The sequence below is a fragment of the Callorhinus ursinus genome, unplaced genomic scaffold (genome assembly GCF_003265705.2).
Source record: "Callorhinus ursinus isolate GAN/ISIS: 27379988/994484 unplaced genomic scaffold, GSC_fseal_2.0 scaffold8, whole genome shotgun sequence".
Taxonomy (NCBI): Eukaryota; Metazoa; Chordata; class Mammalia; order Carnivora; family Otariidae; genus Callorhinus; species Callorhinus ursinus.
The window spans coordinates 34621724-34642489 of NW_027397070.1; the positions used below are offsets into that span (position 1 = coordinate 34621724).

Consider the following 20766-nt stretch of genomic DNA (forward strand, 5'->3'; position numbering starts at 1 on the left):
CATTTAGTTAGGTGTGTATGTTTATGCATTTGTTTGGGTACAGAGGCATATTTAAAGACTATTTTGGTGCTTTGGCCTATCTTGGTAAGTGTGAGGTATTTAGCCATAGACAAGGATATTGAAGAAGGGGTTAAAAAATCCAGTGGCTGCTAAGACTGGAGGTGATCTTTAAATCCTGTCTTCCTACCTCTGAGATTGTCTGAATTTCATTTATAGACACTTAGATTTTAGCCAGGGCTTCTACCTTCCCAGTCTTTATCATGGCACTTCAGTTGAGTCTTTGTGAAAAATGTTAATGCTTTTTGAGAATCTTTCTTATATAAGAAGATATGAAGATGAAAAAAATTGGCCCAGATAATTTGTTGACACTTACTAAAAATACAAAAACATTAAGCAAGATACAAAATGATCAGTGAATATTTCTTAGCCCATGACTTTAAAAAGCAACTGCTGGTTTGTATTTTGTTCTGGAGAAAAAAGTTTTACAAATGTTCTTTTTAAAAGCAGAAATAATCTAATAAAAACCAGATGTCCACCAAGCAAAATCATGCAATGCAATTTCTTTCTTCCTAACACCTTAGTGATATTAGGAAGTTTTGATTGCAGTGAGATGCAGGTTGGTGACTTCAGATCAGGGGAACACATTAGGAGTCGAGTCAGTAAGTTTGAGTGGAGTGTTTCCAATGAGGATCTTAGTATTACAGTGTTGTGGGCACATAATAATGCCTGGGAAAGGCGCTGGGTGCTGGATAGGAATGCAAAAGGCAAAATGAGAGAAGCTAAAATTTTGGAAATTTAGAATTTTTGCCTAAGGCCAGGGTTGCACCCGGGAAAGATGAAGTAAACTTCCTTGTTTTCTCTCCTGTATTGCTCCCAAGGCTCTAAACTAAATTTAAGATAATTAATTTGTTTTATATATTGTTGGCCTAGGATTGTACCATCATTTACAACTTTGTTTCTGTAGAAAGATGCTTTGAGTGAGTTCTAACTTATAAGCTGACTTTTGATAGGTTACCATTCATATGTTGGTTGCCTGTGGTGACTTTATCTGGTGATAGTGACTAAGAGATGGTCTGTGAAGATGGTGTGAGATATTCCTCATCTTCATGAAGGTGATGATACAGTAGTAGTAGTAATAATAATCGCTAGCATTTTTGTAGACACTTGACTTTGCTATGTCCTTTAAATACTTTTTATTTGATCCTTGTAAAATAATTTTACAAGTGAAACTGAAGCTTGCTAAAAAAAGTTGCTTAAGGTAGAGCTAGGATTTGACTCTTTAGACTCCAAAGCCTGTGTATTTAGCATTGTTTCCTATAAGGGGACACACAATATGGGGAATTTAAAAGAATAGGGTATTCTAGGCATGTAATGTGTATGCTTGCATTCTTGCTGGCCAGATGAGCGATAGATGGGAAAGCTGTTGTAGTAGAAGAACCACAGTAAGTGGAGACTGGGACTGTTCTTACAGCTGCTTTAAGTTATTTGGAGGTTAACCTGGGTTAACCTGCTTGACATTGTCACTATGGGTTCTTTGGATGTTGTTTTTAATTACAGTTACGACTTAAGAGTAGTTTTGGATATTTTGGAAATCATGAAGCACATGCATTTCAAAATGAGTTAGAGAGCTTAGGCATTTAAAAAATACCACCAGTGTTGACATAGTATTAGAGCATAGTGTAAAATCAGGTCTTGAGACATTTTTTACATATTTTGATTCATATTTTATAGTTATTCTCATTGATCTCCTGTGGTATAGATTAATACAATGAATTAAACTGGTTAGTAATTTTCGTGCATGTTAATTATATCTAAAGATGTAATGCCTGCAGAAACACTTAAAATTTTATATAATTCAGTTTTTTCTGAAAGATCATATATTTTGAGAAAAAATGTTTCAGCAATGAATAAAAAATATGTTCAAATTCATAAACTTCTACTTTTATGCTCTAGACAGAGGGAGAAAGTATTAGGGATATAAACTGTTTAAAACACCCTTTCTTAGAAGGGAAACAACATGAATATGTTGCTTAAAATGTTAAACATTAATGAAAGAAATTTCTTATTTAACTCTTCAGTTATTTTGTCTTTATGAAATATATTTGGTGCCATCGCTGAACATATCTGTTTCTCTCACTGTTGAACCCCTGATTCCTAAAATGTGTCAGATTTTTTTCACCATTAAAAAATCAGTTCAGTAGTCAATTTTTAAAAAAATATTTTTTAAATTAAAATTTTTTATTCCAGTCAAATACACATAACATAAAGTTTACCATTTTAACCATTTTAAGTGTACAGTTCAGTGGTATTAAATACATTAATATTGTGCAAGAATCACCACCATCAATCTCCGTAACTCTTCCTCTTATAAAACTGAAACTTTATGCCCATTAAAGAGTACTCCCACCCCCCTCCATAGGTCTACAGACATTTTTTTTCAATTGTTTGTATACTTACTAGTAATGAAAAAAATGAAAAGAATTTAAAACAAGGAAATATTCACCTGAATCAACATATTTTAGTTTCCTTTATGTTGAGCAATTAGCCAATAAGCTAGTTTGAACTTGACTTCCAGGATAGAATACTTTTGAAGTTATATTAATTTCTTTGTCTTCAATAAGGCAAATCTTGATGATATATCAATTAGCAAATCCTGAAGAATTGATGTAAATGGTGTGGTAATTCCTGTTATAAGAGATACTTCTTAGAACTCATGAACTCCTTCCCCCAGGGTATCAGATCTGCTGTTGAATCGAGGAAGTAGCCTGGCAGCAGTCTTGTGTATCTGAACTGAGTTTGGAATTTTTTAGAATGGGAAGTGTTTTTAAAACACTATGGGAAAGCTAATTAAAACTGAACTGTGAAAAAAAGAAAACGCAAAACAGTGTAGAAGCAAAGGTTAGTGTTTTCTCTCAAATGTTTTTAAAAGATCTATATAAGAGTACTGTACTGTTTTTAACCTGCTAAGTATAGATCCTTGAGGACATATTTATTACTTAATTACATTGACCTTGCTAAAAACAGCAAGGCAGGTAATTATCTAGGTCTGAGTATTAGAAGTATTATTATTTTTGAATAAATATTAAGAGATTAAATTTAACATCTTAGTACATATGCTTTGTGTGTTAGCTTTTTCCTAATGTAAAATGAATCTCAATATGCCATAGGACTGGTGACAAATAAGAAAGTCTTGGTGCAATTAAGAGAAGATCTGTTTATTTAAGAGTTCTCAAAGGTTGTAAAAGATTATACTTGGCTATATGTGAAGGATAAATGTTGTGCAATAATGCCCCTTAGTTCCCCTTTTATAATAAATCTCAGCTGTGTGTTCAGCACAAGGGCTCCGTGCCAAAAAGAACAGGTTCAACTTGTCTGTGAGGATTTGCACCACAGTAAAGTGCACAACTGCTTTTGTAGAGGTCATTGTAGAGGTCACAGGCATGTACAGTTGAATGAAAGCAACTTTAAAAACATGGTAAAACAGATAGTGTTATTTAAGATTCAAGAATCGATGTTAACGTAAAACATTAAAAGGATAGAAAATCATAAAAAGAACCCTCACATACATTTTTCACTTTCTGTTTATGTTTTCAAATGGATTTAAAACAATTTCTTTGTCAACTTGGGCCAGCATATTTTAAAATAACTTCATAATCACTTTTTTTTTTAAGATTTGTTTATTTTAGAGAGGGGGAGCAGGGGGAGGGTCAGAGAGAGAGGGAGAGAAGCAGACTCTCTGCTGAATGTGGAGCCTGGTGGGTGGGCTTCTGGATCCCAGGGCCCTGAGATTATGACCTAAGCTGAAACCAGGAGTTGGATGCTCAACTGACTGAGCCACCCAGGCGCCCCCATAATCACTTTCATAATAATTGCCCAGACTTGGAAACATTAACTACTTTTTTTTTTTTTTAAAGATTTTATTTATTTGAGAGAGAGAACACTAGAGGAGGGAGGGTCAGAGGGAGAAGCAGACTTCCTGCTGAGCAGGGAGCCCGATGCGGGACTCGATCCCAGGACTCCAGGATCATGACCTGAGCCGAAGGCAGTCGTTTAACCAACTGAGCCACCCAGGTGCCCCGGAAACATTAACTACTTTAATGTTTGTAAAATTCTGAGGAATGTTCTGAACAGAGTTCATATAATAAAGGTAGGATATGACCCTGGTAAAAGGAAGTGTGTGTGTGTGTGTGTGTGTGTGTGTGTGTGTGTGTGTGTGTGTTGAGGGGTGGGCTCAAAGGAGTGTAGGTAAATTCTAATGAAAACGCAGATGTGATCTAAAGGAGAAGGCCTCCAGGGGTCATATTTCTCCTGAGGTTATTCTTGAAAGACTTTAACAACAAAGAAAATGCTATCTTATATAAATCTTTTCCTTCAGATATGTACTTTCATACATTTGTGGTAAGTAGAAATAACTCAGAAATAGCAGGTGGAGAGACTATAAGACCCATGACTCCAGCCAATGCAAGTTTTGAGTTTAGTATAATGAACACCAGAAAATGATAGAACTAAGTAATTAAGTAGATGCAAAGCTCACCTAGAGTTATGTTTTACCTGGAGTTGTATCTGGTTTTAGAGTGACTGTTTCTTTTTCTTTTTTCTTTTTAATGGTGATGAAAATGGCAGGCAGCCATTGTTTTCAGTATAGAGATTAATTAGTAATCTGTTAGAATATGCTTCAGCAAATGTAGCTGATTGGCAGTAGCGCCTGTCTCAGCAACTGGTAGAATGTTAGTGCTTTCATCAAGCCTGTAATTTCCAGAAGGGCTTCAAAGCTGTGCTCATTAAAGTCTCCCATACAAATTACTTTCTTTGTCCTCTGGGGCACTGTTTTGTTAAATGTACCTCTCTATTTTTATTTATTTATGTAGGTATTTATGTATTTATTTATGAAGGTTATAAAAAGTTAATTTTTTTAATTTTAAAAACTAAAATTACATGATATTCTGCGTACTATTGTATTTGTGGAACCACCATTTATGCTTAGTGAGCACATAATGTTCCCAGATGAAAAATTTACCAGTATTGTGATTCTTGTGCATTGCTTTTGTAATTCATATCATAAATATAAAATATGTCTGTAAATTATGAAAAATGATCTGTTAAAGTATAGTAAAATATGATTTAAAGGATGGGATATTATAGTCAACTTTCTAGGAAGGTAGTTTATTTCTGCATTGTTAGGAAGTCTTCTTTCTAGTTGAAATAGTCTTTCTGGTTCATATTTCAAATTACATTCTAATTACATGGATTTATAGACAAGGCACCAATTTGTATTATTGTTTGAGGAAGGTAATATTTTTGCTTGTTATGAAAAGGAGACTGTACTACTAAGAGAATATTTAAAAAGGATGAAGAAGAAAATAGGATGAAGCACATATCTCAGTACAGGTGAAATTTGCATCATTCTCAGTGTATTATGGAAAAGTTGAATGTGAATATTTTCGAAAGTAAAGTTATATGTCTTAATGAACTAGGGTAAATTTCATTTAAAAACTACCTATATACTAATTTATATTTTTAAAAGATTTTATTCATTTATTTGAGACAGAGTGAGTTTTTTATGTTTCATAAATATAAAGATATGTTGTTAAATACTTGACAGTAGAATCAGTTCTGGTGGTGTATCCTTTCTGTCATACCTTCACAGTGCCTAACATCCACTAAATGTTTGGATAAATAACTGAATTTTCATACTTTAGTCCTGTAATAGAAGAGTGCTTGGTGGATTCTGGCAGTATAGGCTTTAAAATATGGGTAGGTTACTTGGCCTTGGGAAACATCAGTTTCTTTTCCTGTAAAATAGTCAAAATAATAATTATTTCAAATATATGTGTAGTGCCTAGTACAGCGCATGGCATAGTAGATGTTCAATAAATATTTTGTGTCCTTTGCATGGAACCCCACTGTTAATAATCACATATTATATATGCATGACTTTTACTAAAGTAAAAGACAGCTTAGGCAAAACTGCAAGTGAAAAGGGAATCAGAGAATCCTAAACATTCTATTCTATTACGCATTTAGAATGTAGAGCTAGGGACACCTGGCTGGCTCAGTTTGTGGAGCATGCGACTCTTGATCTCAGGGTTGTGGGTTCAAGTCCCACGTTGGGTGTGGCAATTGCATAAAAAAAATCTTGGGAGAAAAAGAATGTAGATCTAATTGCATAGTGGTTTTTGTGAAGGTGGTGCTGGTGCTGGTGACGGTGGTAGTTGTTATGTGTGTTTGAAGAAAGCAGTTTGGGATGGTTAGGGTATTCATACTATTTGGTGTTTCCTTTTAGGACAGACGAAGGATAAAGTCAGTTCCAGCTTGGCTTAGGTTTTTACTTATTTTCTGCAGTGGGAATGGCACACTAACTGCTCATTCTGTAGTTAAATGATCTCAAATAGAATCAGATTTGTTATATAGTTTCTGGGGAGAAAACTTTGGAGTAAGGGATTGGAGTAAGTGGGATACTGTGGGTCATTACAAAACATTTGTTCATTCATGAAGCAAACATTCCTAGTATGTACCAAGCACTGTACTAGGCACAGAAAGTTTAGTTCTAAATAAAATGTCATCCCTTGAATTACTCAGTCTTTATTATGGTATAAAGGAGCTTTCTGCTACCTTTTCACCAAAAAATATTTCTGCTTCAGAAGACTAATAATCTTACCATATGATATTTTTTGTTTTGCTAATATAATATTTGTAGAGAACTATATAAAGCAATTTTCTTATTTTATTACATTCAGAAATGTAGATAAGTTGTCATTGTTGGGTAACTAAAAGTTCACCTAAAGTGCCAAGATAATTCTTTCTGGAAACTGTTTTTGTAATTACTAAAAGTAAATAAACTAAAATGCTATATGTCTAAAGTTTTAAAAATTTCTGGCAAACGCTGTTTTTCTTAAAATTAATGCAGAGTCTTTTAAGAAGGCAGGTTTTGTCTCACCAGTCTCTGTAATGTTTTTCTTTTCTGATCTTTTTATAGAAACAGATATGATTTGCTGGACGCTCTGTCCTTTTGGCAACAAATGTTGCCAGTTCAGTAGCAAGACAAGCATCAGAGAAAGAATGTAAAAATACTGCTTTTCAACACTGCCGAATTTATCAGTGCTTAAGGAAAAATAAAACCTAGGACCACAAAAATAAAAGAAAATAAAATCTCTTCCTTGGACCCTACTTTTTTTTTAAGCTACTGCCATATCTATTTATCTTATAATTTGATGAAAATAATAATCACGTTTGCTCAGTGTTTCTACTTCTTCAATTCTTATTCTTCTATCATTTATATTCTGGTTCCTATCCTGTACTGAAGCTGCTCTTGGAATAGAAATTCCTTTCACTAGAAATGCTCTTTCTTCCCTTCCATTTCAGCCCCATTCATCCTTCATAGTCCATCTCAAATGTCATTTTTTTCCCCCAAGAATTTAGCTGAATGAACATTTAAATACCTGTCATGTGTAGCCAAGTCATATCATATGTACATGTAACTTATTTGAATTCAACTAAAGTTGAAAACACAAAACTAGGGTGAAAAGTAGCAAATAATTCTTCTCTTCCTTCAGTAAAAAAAAGTTTTTGAAACAACATGGTTGCCAGAAGCAAGGCAACTGCTTTATCTGCTTTTCCACAGAACACACAGTAATCTATTCCAATGCTGGAGGAAAAACTAGTTTATTTATATAAAGCAATTACAATAGGTATAGAGTAATGTATAATTTACTTTATGGGCTATTCAAGGGATTTTTTGAGAGCTTATTTTGACCAGTTTTTGCCTTACTCTGACCTTAGAACCTAATCCCTGTGTAAGGTGTGACTTCACTGTTGTAGCTTTGTTGAATTTCAGTCAGTCACATCACTTAGGACCCTTCTAGATAACATTTGGACTTCTTGGACGTTTTAGGTGTAGAACTATCTGAGGCAGAGATGACTAGCTTATTAGTTTCTTTCCTGTCTTTATCTTTGCATTTTTCAGGAGATAAATTTTATGAATGCAATTATAGTCAAAACAGGTGAAAGCATAGGGGGAAAATGCTATTCCTTTTGTGTTTCATGTTCATCTATATAGTTTGAGACCCTTGGCTTTCTGAAAACTAATGGCATATGTCCACAAATATATTGTTGAATTTAGTTTCTAGATGAACCATAGTAGTTCTATACCAACACAAAGGAATTCATAGAAATGCTTTTTAAAAAATATGCAGAGCTTGGTTATAATTATATTTGGGATGCTTTAATGATATTAATCTTTTTAAAAGATATTATTTCCTAATTTCCCCCATTTTAAATTTCTAAATATGCTAAATTTATTTTAAAGTTCTTTCTCAAGGAATAGTTTATGTTTGTGTAACAGTAAGAAACAAATATACAATAACAATACATACACAAATATATTTGTGTAACAAGAATTCAAAACAGAATTGATATATTATTAAGGGACGTTTTTCTGTGTGGTAATTTGAACACTAAATGCTGTATGTTGTAGCGAGGGGATTGCAAATGACTTTAGTTAAAAAGCCTTAAAGTAATTCCACTGTAGTGAACAGATTGTGATGAGGTTTCCAGAACCAATGTGATAGAAATTGTTTTGGAGACTTGGCTTAGCCAAGCGAGGGTGTAACTCTTTTAGGACCATTTGCTTTCTAATGATGAACAAGAAGCTTAAGCCCAGCTAGATATAGAAATTCTTCTTTAAAGTTTTAAAGCATATCTTACATATTTGAATGGAACTGATCATCACTAAAGAACTAGAAAAATATGGTGCTATTTCTAGTGTATTCAGGATGAAAATTCTTTCATACTCTCAAAAAGCCTGCTTTTTTTGAGAAGGAAAATTTTGGAGAAAAATTGGTAATATAACTATTAGGTGTACCATATTTTAAAAGATAAGGAATGCTCATAAAGGTTGATTTGTGGGAATAATTCAGCATTAGAATGCTTAAAAGAGCAAACCATATAATTTTTAGAAAAAGTTATATTCTCTTCACTACAAAACATGCATTCAGAAAGGGAATGTAGTCTCATGATTCTAGTAGAGACGAGAATCTGGGGATTCGTGCTTGTTTTTTTCCACTGGCTGTTTCTCTGGTATATTTAGAATCAAATTATTTTACATTAAAATTGGGGAAAATTCTATTTTTATGATACATTATGAGGTAGTGGCTTATTTCTACTTAGTGGTCATGAAATCATAGCAGGTTAGCCCTGAAAGAGCATCTAGTCCAACCCCCAATTCACTCTCCACCTCCCCATTTTAGATTATGAAAATGAAGCTGAGAGTTTCATCACCTCAGTTCATCTTATTTTATTTTTTAAAAATAAGATTTTATTTTTAAGTAATCTCTTCACCCAGTGTGGGGCTTGAACTTACAACCCTGAGACCAGGAATCAAACACTCCACCAACTGAGCCAGCCAGGCGCCCCTCCCTCAGTTCATTTTAGTTTAGAGGGAGTGCCAGCATAAATATAGAGTTACCTCTTAACATCCAGGGTCTTATCCCTCATTGACCTTAATGCTGTTTACTATAAATTTTGAAAGAAATTAGAGAAAGCCATTTCTATGGGGGAAAATGAATTGTACTTACCATAAAATTCTGTGCTAGCAGGAAGTTATTACCATGCAGCTGTTGCAGTGATGGCAAGCTGATACCACTCTAGAATGAACAGAACCGCATAGTATAAAAATTGCTGTGCTTGCTGCCCAAAAAATTAAAAACAACTGAGTTACCAAAAAAATATTATTTAGAATGAGCAGGTTGAAGGCAGTGCCAGGTATATAAGTATTCTCTATGCCGTCACAAAATTGTGTGAGAACACACACACATACCACACAATTAAAAAATATATATCCATATAGATGCATACATATATATGCACAAATGAAAATCATATGTACATATGTGCACATAAAATCATATGTACATATGTGCATATAGGACACTAACCAACATAGAAACAGTATTTCAGAAAAAACGAGTTGATTTTCTAAAAGGTCTCCTATAGATACTTTCTCTGGAAATAGTAACCAGGGTTATAGTGGTTTAATGCTTCGATATCACTGAAATATTCAGGTTTTTAATTCCCTTTGGCAGTGTGACACATTCTGTAGGATTTGATAACTTTAAGATGTGAGAGGACTCAGTTTATGAAAACAACTACCACTATCGTTGTTTTTTTGTTTTGCATTTAGATGATTCAGAGACTTAAAAGTAGAAGGCACAGTCTCATTGAAAAGTTATTAGAATGTAAGCTTCCTGAGTGCAAGGCTTGTATCTGTTTTGATCACTGCTGGAGTTTTTAGTTTTGGACATATAGTTAGTATTCAGTATTTTTTTTTTTTTAAGATTTTATTTATTTGACAGAGAGAAGCACAGCGAGAGAGGGAACACAAGCAGGGGGAGTGGGAGAGGGAGAAGCAGGCTTCCCGTGGAGCAGGGAGCCCGATGCAGGGCTCGATTCCAGGACCCTGGGATCATGACCTGAGCCAAAGGCAGACAGACGCTCCGTGACTGAGCTACCCAGGTGCCCCAGTATTCAGTATTTGTTATGTGAATAGGTGATGATAGCCACAGAATACCACAGTATCATCTGAAATTTTGTTAAAATGAGTTCTTAAGTGGCTAAAAGACACATTTCCAGCCTAGGGATAAAAAACATCCACAGACTTTCTGTAATGAATAAGTGAAAGAAAACAATAGTAAAGTGTGGAAAAGGTGGAGTTATATTCCTTATGTGCCCTTATAGTACATGTGATTAACAAAATTTCAATTGTTTATGCTTAGTAAGAGTGTTCTTAAATTTATTGAATATGGAAACCTGACTCGTACAGTTTTCCTAGTGTTCATATTGCTATACCATATGACCATTCACATGCCCTTTTATATTATTCATTCATTTAACAAAACATCGAGTAGCTCTTTGTTGCCAGGCACTGTGCTGTAGACATGGCAGTGAACATAGGGCCTTTTAGTCTAATGGGAGAGACAGATGTTAAACAGATAACTATACACAGTTTAACAAACTTACAGGGCTTATTAGCAAATATACTAAAGATGAGACTAGCCTGGCAAGTAAGTCATTTGAGACAGAAAAATTGAGAGAGTCCTTAAAATTGTGTTAAAGGATTTTCAGAATCATTCAGCCTATCACCCTAAATTGCTAATATTTTATAAATTACAGCCTCAGAACTTCTGTGGTACTTAGCAAAAAATTATATACTGATTTATATGAAAGGATATTTTCATTTTTAGTATTTTTTTCAAGTTTCTATTTTAATTTCAGTTAGTTAACATCCAGTATTATATTACTTTTAGGTGTACAATACAGTGATTCAACAATTCCATGTATCACCTGGTGCTCATCACGACAAGTTCACTCCTTCATTTTTAGTATTTCTATTATTGCTTATTTCAACAACCTATGCACTAATGATTACTAATGAACTATTTCTGTTGCTGTTATTTTTATTAGAAAATAATATATTTTCTTTAGTAATGTTACTCTAAATGGTTTCTGCATTCCAAAAGTGTGTGTGTGTGTGTGTGTGTGTGTGTGTCTTTTCACATAATGACCAGAGGTTTTTTAAAGTAAAAGTTGCTTTCAGATTTAATTTCATGTCTTATTGACTGGATTCTAGAAATCTAGATCATATAATTTTTCATTTGGAATTAAATCCTGATTTTAGAGTCAGCACAAAAGGTAGTCTTTTCTTTTCCTTTATTTGAGGAGAAAGAATAATGATAATATTTGTAATGTATAGATGCTCTAACAGTTAAGTTTTAGTAAATAGTAAACCATTTTTTATAGTAGACTTGAAATTTGCTAAATAAGAAAAGTTAAAGAATATATTTCACATTATACTTAAAATTACAGCCATGTAATTTTACCAACCGTGGTTGACATTTCATGTAAATGGAATCATACAATATGTAGTCCTTTACCTGGTTTCTTTCACTTAGCATAATGTTTTTGAAGTTCATCTATGTTGCAGCACATATAAATATTTTATTCCTTTTTGTTGCTGAATAGTATTTAGCATATTTTATTAATATTAAATTATGAGTTAATATTCATACTGTGTTGAATATACCTCATTTTCTAATTCATCCGCCAGTTGATGGACATGTAGACTGTTTCCACTATTTGGCTACTATGGATAATGCTGCTAGGAATATCTCATACAAGTCTTTGTGTGGTCATAGGTTTTCATTTCTCTTGGTTAGACACTTTTGAAGTACTAAGTCATAGTACATTATTTGTACACTTAAGAAAAACTGCTGAACTGATTTCCAAAGTGGTGGCACCATTGTACACTCTCATCAGAATGTTTAAAGGTTAGAGTTTCTCCACATCCTCAGTAAAACTTTTTATTGTCTGTCCTTTATCTAGTGGGTGTGAAGTAGTATTTCATTGTGGTCGTAATTTGCATTTTTCTTAAAGATGTTGAGCATCTTTTCATGTACTTATTAGCCATTCGTGTATCTTCTTTGATGAACTGTCCATTAATTCAGATGTGATAGATCAATAGTGCATCATGTTGTTTGATTTCCTTAATCTGATAATTTGGATAATATAATACTTACTGTCTTAGTGGAAATATCACATTCAGTTACCATTTTGCATCCAGAAACTTTTTAGATACGCTTTTGCCTCCAGTCACTTAAAACTCCCAACACTGGGGCACCTGGGTGGCTCAGTTGATTGGGAGTCTGCCATCAGCTCAGGTCGTGATCCCAGGGTCCTGGGATTGAGCCCTATGTAGGGCTCCCTGCTCAGTGGGGAGTCTGCTTCTCCCTCTGCCCCTTCCCCTGCATATGTGCTCTCTCTCTCTCTCTCTCTCTCTCAAATAAATAAATCTTAAAAAAAAAACCCAACACTTTCCTCATAGGACTTGCTAAGACATTTTTGTATATTGGTGATTTAATTTTAATTATGTCAATGATTGTCCTGTAAGTTCTTCCCCAGCTTTAGATTTGAGAAATTTGGCATCTACCTCACACCAAGTTTATTAGGGGAAAGATCAGTTGAACATTACAAGGCTAAGTTGTGCATCATTTATGAACTTTGTTTTATCATTCTCATGGTAAACAGAATTACCACTGAGTGATGTTTACTGTTCTCTAAATGCCATAATTTAAAAAAATCCTTTTTGAGCCTGTGTTGTTTTGACCAAATAGAAGTTATTAGAATTTGTATACAAATTTATCTTAAACTATCTAGGATTTACTTATTAAGATCAAACTTTTAAATTGAACGACCATTATTATATTATCTAAAAATAAGATATTAAAAGGTAGTATGTGGTAGAACCCATACTGGACAGGAATTAGGAGATTGGATTCTTACTACTACATGACTTTTGGAAAATTTGTATTTTATTTTATTTTTTATTTATTTATTTTTTTTAAAGATTTTATTTATTTGAGACAGAGAGAATGAGAGAGAGAGAGCACATGAGGGGGGGAGGGTCAGAGGGAGAAGCAGACTCCCTGCCGAGCAGGGAGCCCGATGCGGGACTCGATCCGGGGACTCCAGGATCATGACCTGAGCCGAAGGCAGTTGCTTAACCAACTGAGCCACCCAGGCACCCGGAAAATTTGTATTTTAAATGCTTCTTTATTTATAAAATAAAGAAGTTAGGGGAAAAGAACACAGGCTTTAGAATCTAAAAGAATTGACTTCTAATCCTCAACCTGCCATTAATACAGAGTGACCTTGCCAAGTCATATATCTAAACCCCTGTTCCCTATCTGTAAAGTAGGAATAACAGTATTTATCTCATAAAACTATTGTGAATACTAATGAAATAATGCATAAAAAGTCCTTAGACCAGTGCCTGGCACTGAGTAAATAATGTTAACTGTGATTATACTGGGTGGTATTTTATGTGCCCACAAACTTGCAGAGAAGATTTTGGATTATATGATTTCATCACTTTAGTAACTTGGGCTTTATAGTTGGTGTTTAGTGAATGATCACTTTTAGTATGTTTCCCACTATAATGACTTAAGAGAGCCTGTCTTTTTTGAATATTATTTTCCCTGGAAGGTATTCTAGCTCTTGAAAATAGCCATTCTGTATCATCTTTTCTGGACCTTGCATGATTTATAAAATGAAAATGGAGTAATAAAGTGATCTGCATTACTATGTTAGGAGGACTATAAAGTTTCCTTCTTTAATTCTTATAATTTTTCTTTTTCATTTCTCTTCTTTTCCCCCCTAACCTAACAATGTGACACTAATACTGGACTTTTTGTATCATGGCAGGAGGGTTTAGTACTTGGCAGCTTATGAAGAAGACACTTTGAAACAGGAATGTCAAAATGTCACTCAAAATATCCCACTTAGGCAGTCCTCTTCTTAACCTGTGTAACCCCCTGTACTCAGATCCATTGTTCAGAGATGGGATTTCTCTGAAATAGTATAAGATTTAGCTTGACAGTTTGATGTTTATTTAGAAAAGTTGTGAAACATATGGAGGTTAAGGTTTAAAATAATGTTAACAAAGTTTTCTAGGTATTTTACTTCTTTTTTTTTCCTGTGTATTACTCTAGCCAGGTAAATGAGTAAATAAGAATATCTAAAACCATTTTTTAAAATTGTGGTAAAATATGAATACGTAAGCTTTACCATTTTTAACTCTTTTTTAAGTATATGGTTCTTTTTTTTTTTTTTAAGATTTATTTGAGAAAGAGAGAGAAAGAGCATGAGCAGGAGGGTAAGAGGGAGAGAGAATTTCAGGCAGACTCCATGCTTAGCTGGAGCCCAATGCAGGGCTCGATCTCAGGACCATGAGATCATGACCTGAGCTGAAACCAAGAGTCGGACACTTAACCAGCTCCACCATCCTGGTGCCCCAAGTATATGGTTCTCGATATCAAGTACATTCACGTTGTAGCGCATCCATTTCCAGATTTTTTCAATCTTCTCCAACTGCAACTCTGTACCTGTTAAATACTAACCCCCCATCTCCTTCTTGCCTCACCCTATCTTCTGACAACCACCATTCTACTTTCTGTTTCTATGAGTTTGACTACTCTAGAAATCTCAGGTAATTGGAATCATATAATGTTTGTCCTTTTATAACTGGCTTCTTTCACTTAGCATGTTTTTAAGATTCACCCATGTTTTAACATGTGTCAAAATTTCTTCCTTTTTAAGGCTAAGTAATATTCCATTGTGTGTATATGCCACATTTGGTTTATTCATTCATCCATCCATGGACACATGGGTTGCTCCTGTGGCTACTGTGAATAATGATGCTATGAACATGGGTGTACAAATATATGTTCCAAGTTCCTGCTTTTACTACTTTTATGTATATACCCAGGAATGGAATTGTTGGTTCATATGGTAATTCTATATTTAATATTTTGAGGAATCACCCTCCTGTGTTCCATAGTGGCTGTGCCATTTTACATTCCCACCAGCAATGCACAAGAGTTCCAATTTACAAATTTGACAGAGAGAGAGAGACACAGCGAGAGAGGGAACACAAGCAGGGGGAGAGGGAGAGGGAGAAGCAGGCTTCTTGCAGAGCAGGGAGCCCGATACGGGGCTCGATCCCAGGACCCTGGGATCATGACCTGAGCTGAAGACAGATGCTTAATGACTGAGCCACACAGGCGCCCCAAGAGTTCCAATTTCTATACATCCTTGCCAAAACTTATTTTCTGTGGTTTTGTTTGTTTGTTTTGAATAATAGCCATCCTAAATGGTCAAGAGTGTTAAGTGGTATATCATTGTGGTTTTGATTTGCATTTTCTTTTTTTTTAAATTAACATATACTGTATTATTTGTTTCAGGAGTACAGCTCTGTGATTCATCAGTCTTAACACAATTCACAGCACTCACCATAGCACATAGCCTCCCCAGTGTCCATCACCCAGCCACCCTATCCCTCCCACCCCCCTCCACTCCAGCAACCCTCAGTTTGTTTCCTGAAATTAAGAGTCTCTTATGGTGATTTGCATTTTCTTACTAATTATTGTTGTTGAGCATCTTTTCATGTGCTTAATGGCAGTTTGTGTCTCTTTGGAGAAATGTCTGTTCGTGTCCTTTGTCAATGTTTGATGAAGGACTTTTGAGGTGACATTGTCAGAGAAGCTATTTTTTTTTTTTAAGATTTTATTTATTTATTTGACAGACACAGCGAGAGCAGGAACACAAGCAGGGGGAGTGGGAGAGGGGGAAGCAGGCTTCCCGCTGAGCAGGGAGCCCAATGTGGGACTCGATCCCAGGACCCTGGGATCATGACCTGAGCCGAAGGCAGACGCTTAACGACTGAGCCACCCAGGTGCCCCAGAGAAGCTATTAATACGTGACAGTGAACTAGCTAGGGTGATGCTAAATGGGATTAAAACTTGCTGAAGAGAAAAACCACAAGTCAGCTGCAAACATTGTCAGTGGTTGTTTCTCACTGCCTCAGTTGCACTTTGTCACTTATAAGTCATGGTTTTTATTTATTTATTTAAATAAAATAGAATGTACTATATATTCAACTTAGCAATTTAGGGGAAAAGTAAAGGAAACTAAGGGAGGTAGCAACAGAAATAAACTATAAACTAGAAAATGGTAAAATTAATAACTATAAGAGCTGGTTTTTACTAAAAAGTTAGGAAATAAAGAACTTGATGAGCACTATACAAAGAAAAATAACAGAACTAGAGTTAGAATCTGAAAACAGGGACTATATAAAAAAATAGGGATTTTTAAAAATTAGGATCTATGCTCAGATGTATGATAAATCTCAGTGTAATGATGTTATATGGCTGAATGATATTTTATTTTGTATGCTTGTAATCAAATACAGTCCTTTTATTTTGGTTATTCAGTAATTATTTGTTTTCAGAAAAATCCTAGATGTTTCATTCAACTTAGTTTTTAGCACAAAATTCCCTGTGTGTGTATGTAAGTAGACATCATATACACACATTTGGTAAGTAAGTTTGATTTCATTGTAAAGACTTAAGAGAGTAGATGTTTATATGGCAAAATTTTGTGGAGAATAATTTCATTAGTATTCTTCCCTAATTATAGCTTTCAATAAAACACTGATTTTACCAAAACTCTCAGAGCTGGATAATAAATAGGAAAATGTGAGGATGGACTACACTTTTATATTTGCTGAATTCTACCATTGATGTTGAATAACTTTACTCTTTAAGGCTAAATTTGAATTTAATGATGGATTTGGTTTTCTTCCTCTATTTTTATTTATTTATTTTTTAGATTTTATTTATTTGAGAGAGAGAGTGAGTGAGAGGGAGAGAGCACACAAGCCTGGGGAGAGGCAGGTGGAGAGAGAGAAGCAGACTCCCCGCTGAGCAGGGAGCCTGATGCGGGGCTCCATCCCAGGACCCTGAGATCATGACCTGAGCTGACGGCAGCCGCTTAACCAACTGAGCCCCCCAGGCCTCCCAGTTTTCTTCTTTCAAATCATGTGTCAATTACTATAAATTACAAAATGTGGGTTTCAGTAATATAATGAATTGTACCCATGAATTAGCAGACTTCATGGATGATATTTTTAAATTTTATTTCCATTTAAAATTACTCATTTAAGTAATCTTTACATCCAGTGTGGGGCTTGAACTCAATACCCTGAGATCAATAGTTGTATGCTCCACCGACTAAGCCAGCAAGACTTCCCCAATGGATATTTTTATTTTTATTTTATTTTTTAAAAAGATTTATTTATTTTAGAGTAGGGGGAAGGGCAGAGGGAGAGGGAAAGAGTTCTAAGCAGACTCTGCACTGAGCCTGACTCAATCCCATGACCTTGAGATCACAACCTGAGCCGAAACCAAGAGTCCAATGCTTAACCGACTGCACCACCCAGGTGCCCCAGGATAATATTTTTAAAGTGAGGAAGGAATTTAGTCTACAAATAAGTAGTAATATGAAAATATTATTAAAAGGTATTGCTTTCCTTCATTTTTCTAACAGGGTCAGCATATTTCATTAGCACCTATTCAAAAGCTTGAAGAAGCTCTATATGAATACCAACCACTGCAGATAGAGACATGTGGACCACGAGTTCCTGAGCTTGAGATGCTAGGAAGACTTGGGTAAGTCTCCAAGAACTTCTCATTGAGGAACTGATGTTTAGGGCTTATCGGTTAGTACTATTTTTAACTTACACTTTAAAAAATTCTTAGATTTTGAATTTTAGAAATTTACTCTTGTGAAAAATGAATGCTTAATACTAAGTGTACACATTTTTTTGTATGTTTTTGTTAGGTCTTTTGAGATTAAGATTGGATTATATTAGTTCTTTTTAATGGTGTTGGCAGCCATACTGAAGTAGCTGTTCATTTTCAGCTCACTGTGTAATTTTTTAGAAATAGGAGCTTAATTTAGTCATTAGTAAGCCAGTAAAAATATGAGAGTTGTGACCTTGCCATGAAAAGGAGTAGATTTACTCATTGCTGATAACAGTGTAACTATATTTATGAGAAATAAGCCACAAAATAGACTTAGTCAAAAGGTATAATGTAGGGCTGGCCCAGTGGCTCAAAAGCCATATTCTGTGCATCTATTTTTGAAATGAACCTGGAATGGTGACTCTTGTGGGTGATGGAGATGATCACAGTCTGTCTCAGGGAAGCAGTTGGGTATCTATAGTGTCCTTGAGAAGTTCAGGCACAGACTGTGTTGAATGGGACAAGTCATGTCTTGGTCTGGTGTCTAAAGCTAAAGTTTTGAATGAAAAGATGATCTAGAAACCATTGCTTCTTAACAAAATAAAATAGTGTAAAGAATATAATGTGGAAAGAAAATAATGGGTACAATGAAACAAGTGATTAAAAAGTAATTTAAAAAAAGACCCCAACAGCAAAAACAAGATAGATAAAATAGATAAAACCTACATACAAAAATAACAAAACAAAAAACAACAAAAAACCTATATGCATCTTCAAAACCCAAATCTTGAACATGACTCATAGTATTATACATATGAAACTGGAGGCTCTAAGTTCAAATGACTATTAAAATGAAAGATAATTTACTAATCTGCTGTTTAGTAGATCTTATTATTTTCTTTAGTTCTGTATTCTCTTAAGGTCCTGCATCTTCCAAACATGAAGCTAAGGAGATGTGAAACAAAACCTAAAACCCCTTTTGAGTTTGAGATAACAAATTTATCAAATAATTTACCTAAGTGCTAAAATTGAAGCTTGGGATAGACAATATAGGGTTTCATGATGTAAAAAGTTATTAGTGATAAAGATGTTGGTTTCTTATCTCTTACTGGGTTAGCAAGAGCCAGAATTCTAGATCTCTAAAATAAGTTTTCTTAAAATCTTTATTTTTAATGTTAGTGAAGACAAAGTATTTAAAATAGTGTTCCTTTGTTACAGGGTTTTGCATTTTCTAATAGTTTATTCATCAAAATTACATTTGAAAGATTATGGAAGTGGGCATGCATAATAACAATGCACAAGTAAAATGTGTGACAGTGCAAAGGATAGGAAGAGGAAATAACTGTTGTTGTAATGTTCTTACAGTTGCATGAAGTGGTATAGTAGTGCCTGGAAATAGATTGTGGAAAGTTAAAGATATTTAATATAAGCCCTCTAGCAACTACTAAAAATGTGAAAAAAAAGAGGGACAGTCAGTCAGTAGCAGAGAAAAATAATGAAATCATAAAAAATACTTCCTTAATGAAAAGAACAGAAAGAGAGGGTTACAAAAATAAAGAAATGAAGCAATTAAGAAACAAAATGGTAGTAGATTTAGTCTTAACTCTGGCTGTAATTACATTGCATATAAATGTTCTAAACCAGCACTATCCAATACAACTTTCTGAAGTAATAGAAATATTTTATGTCTATGCTCTCCGGTACAGTAGCCCTCAGTTTCATGTTTCTGCTGAGCACTTGAATGTGTCTAGAACAAATGAAAAAACTCAATTTTAAATTTTATTCAGTTTAGTTTAAATAACCATGTGTGTTCCTCCTGCCCCCCATCCCTGCTTTGCATCATTATGTTAGCACAGGTAAGAATTGGTTTCATGCCTTTCCTAAGTGGTTGAAGGCTCTTGTCAGTATAGAGTTGAGGAGGGTGGCAGTAGGTTTTCTACTTCTCGCACAGTGGCAGCCAACCTTTGCCTTTCTCAGCAGCTGAATCCTAGCTTTTTTTTTTTTTAAGTTCATTTCCTCTTGTATTTAGTGTTCTATTATTGCCAATTTTTATTGGGTCTTTTCAATGGAATATCCCCCTTATCTTCCTCTTTTAATCTGCTGTGGTGGTGCTGCCGCTATGTATATGTGTGTGTATATTTAATTAACTCTATTAGAAATCTGTATAAAATAGATGTAGCTTGATTGACTGCTTTTTCCCCCAACAATTTTGAGTAAATTGTTAAATTTAATAAACTTTGGCAACTCTTCTGAATGTTGGACCCCTTTTTGGTTTCCTTTTGCCTTTACCATTATGATTTAGATTTTGAAATGTAGGGTAAGTGTCCTTTAGATAAGATATAACCATAGCGCTTGTACTTTTCCCAAGTTTTTCATACCTGAAATCTTACTTGAAGTTAAATGAAGGAGGCTGGATCACTTTTTTTGTGTGTGTTGGTGTTGGTGGGTGGGGGACTTTCATTCATTAACCATTGAGTATTTAGAATACAGTTAGTTCCAGAATTTCTTTTTTCTTTTTCTAAGATTTTATTTATTTATTTGAGAGAACACACATGTGTGCACACACACATGGCGGGGGTGGGGGTGGGGACTCCCCAGCAGATGGAGGGAGAAGCAGATTCCCTGCTGAGTGGCA

The 20766-nt window shown here is 34.6% G+C and overlaps 1 protein-coding gene across 2 annotated transcripts in view; it reads left to right on the top strand.

Annotated features, from left to right (window-relative positions):
• Positions 1-20766, top strand: part of MNAT1 (MNAT1 component of CDK activating kinase) — a 202047-nt gene that overhangs the window by 107851 nt on the left and 73430 nt on the right. For both annotated transcript variants that reach the window (XM_025869928.2, XM_073895320.1), the window contains one exon: positions 17935-18056. In XM_025869928.2, coding sequence (XP_025725713.1) covers positions 17935-18056 — 122 coding nt within the window. The remainder of the gene's footprint in view (positions 1-17934; positions 18057-20766) is intronic.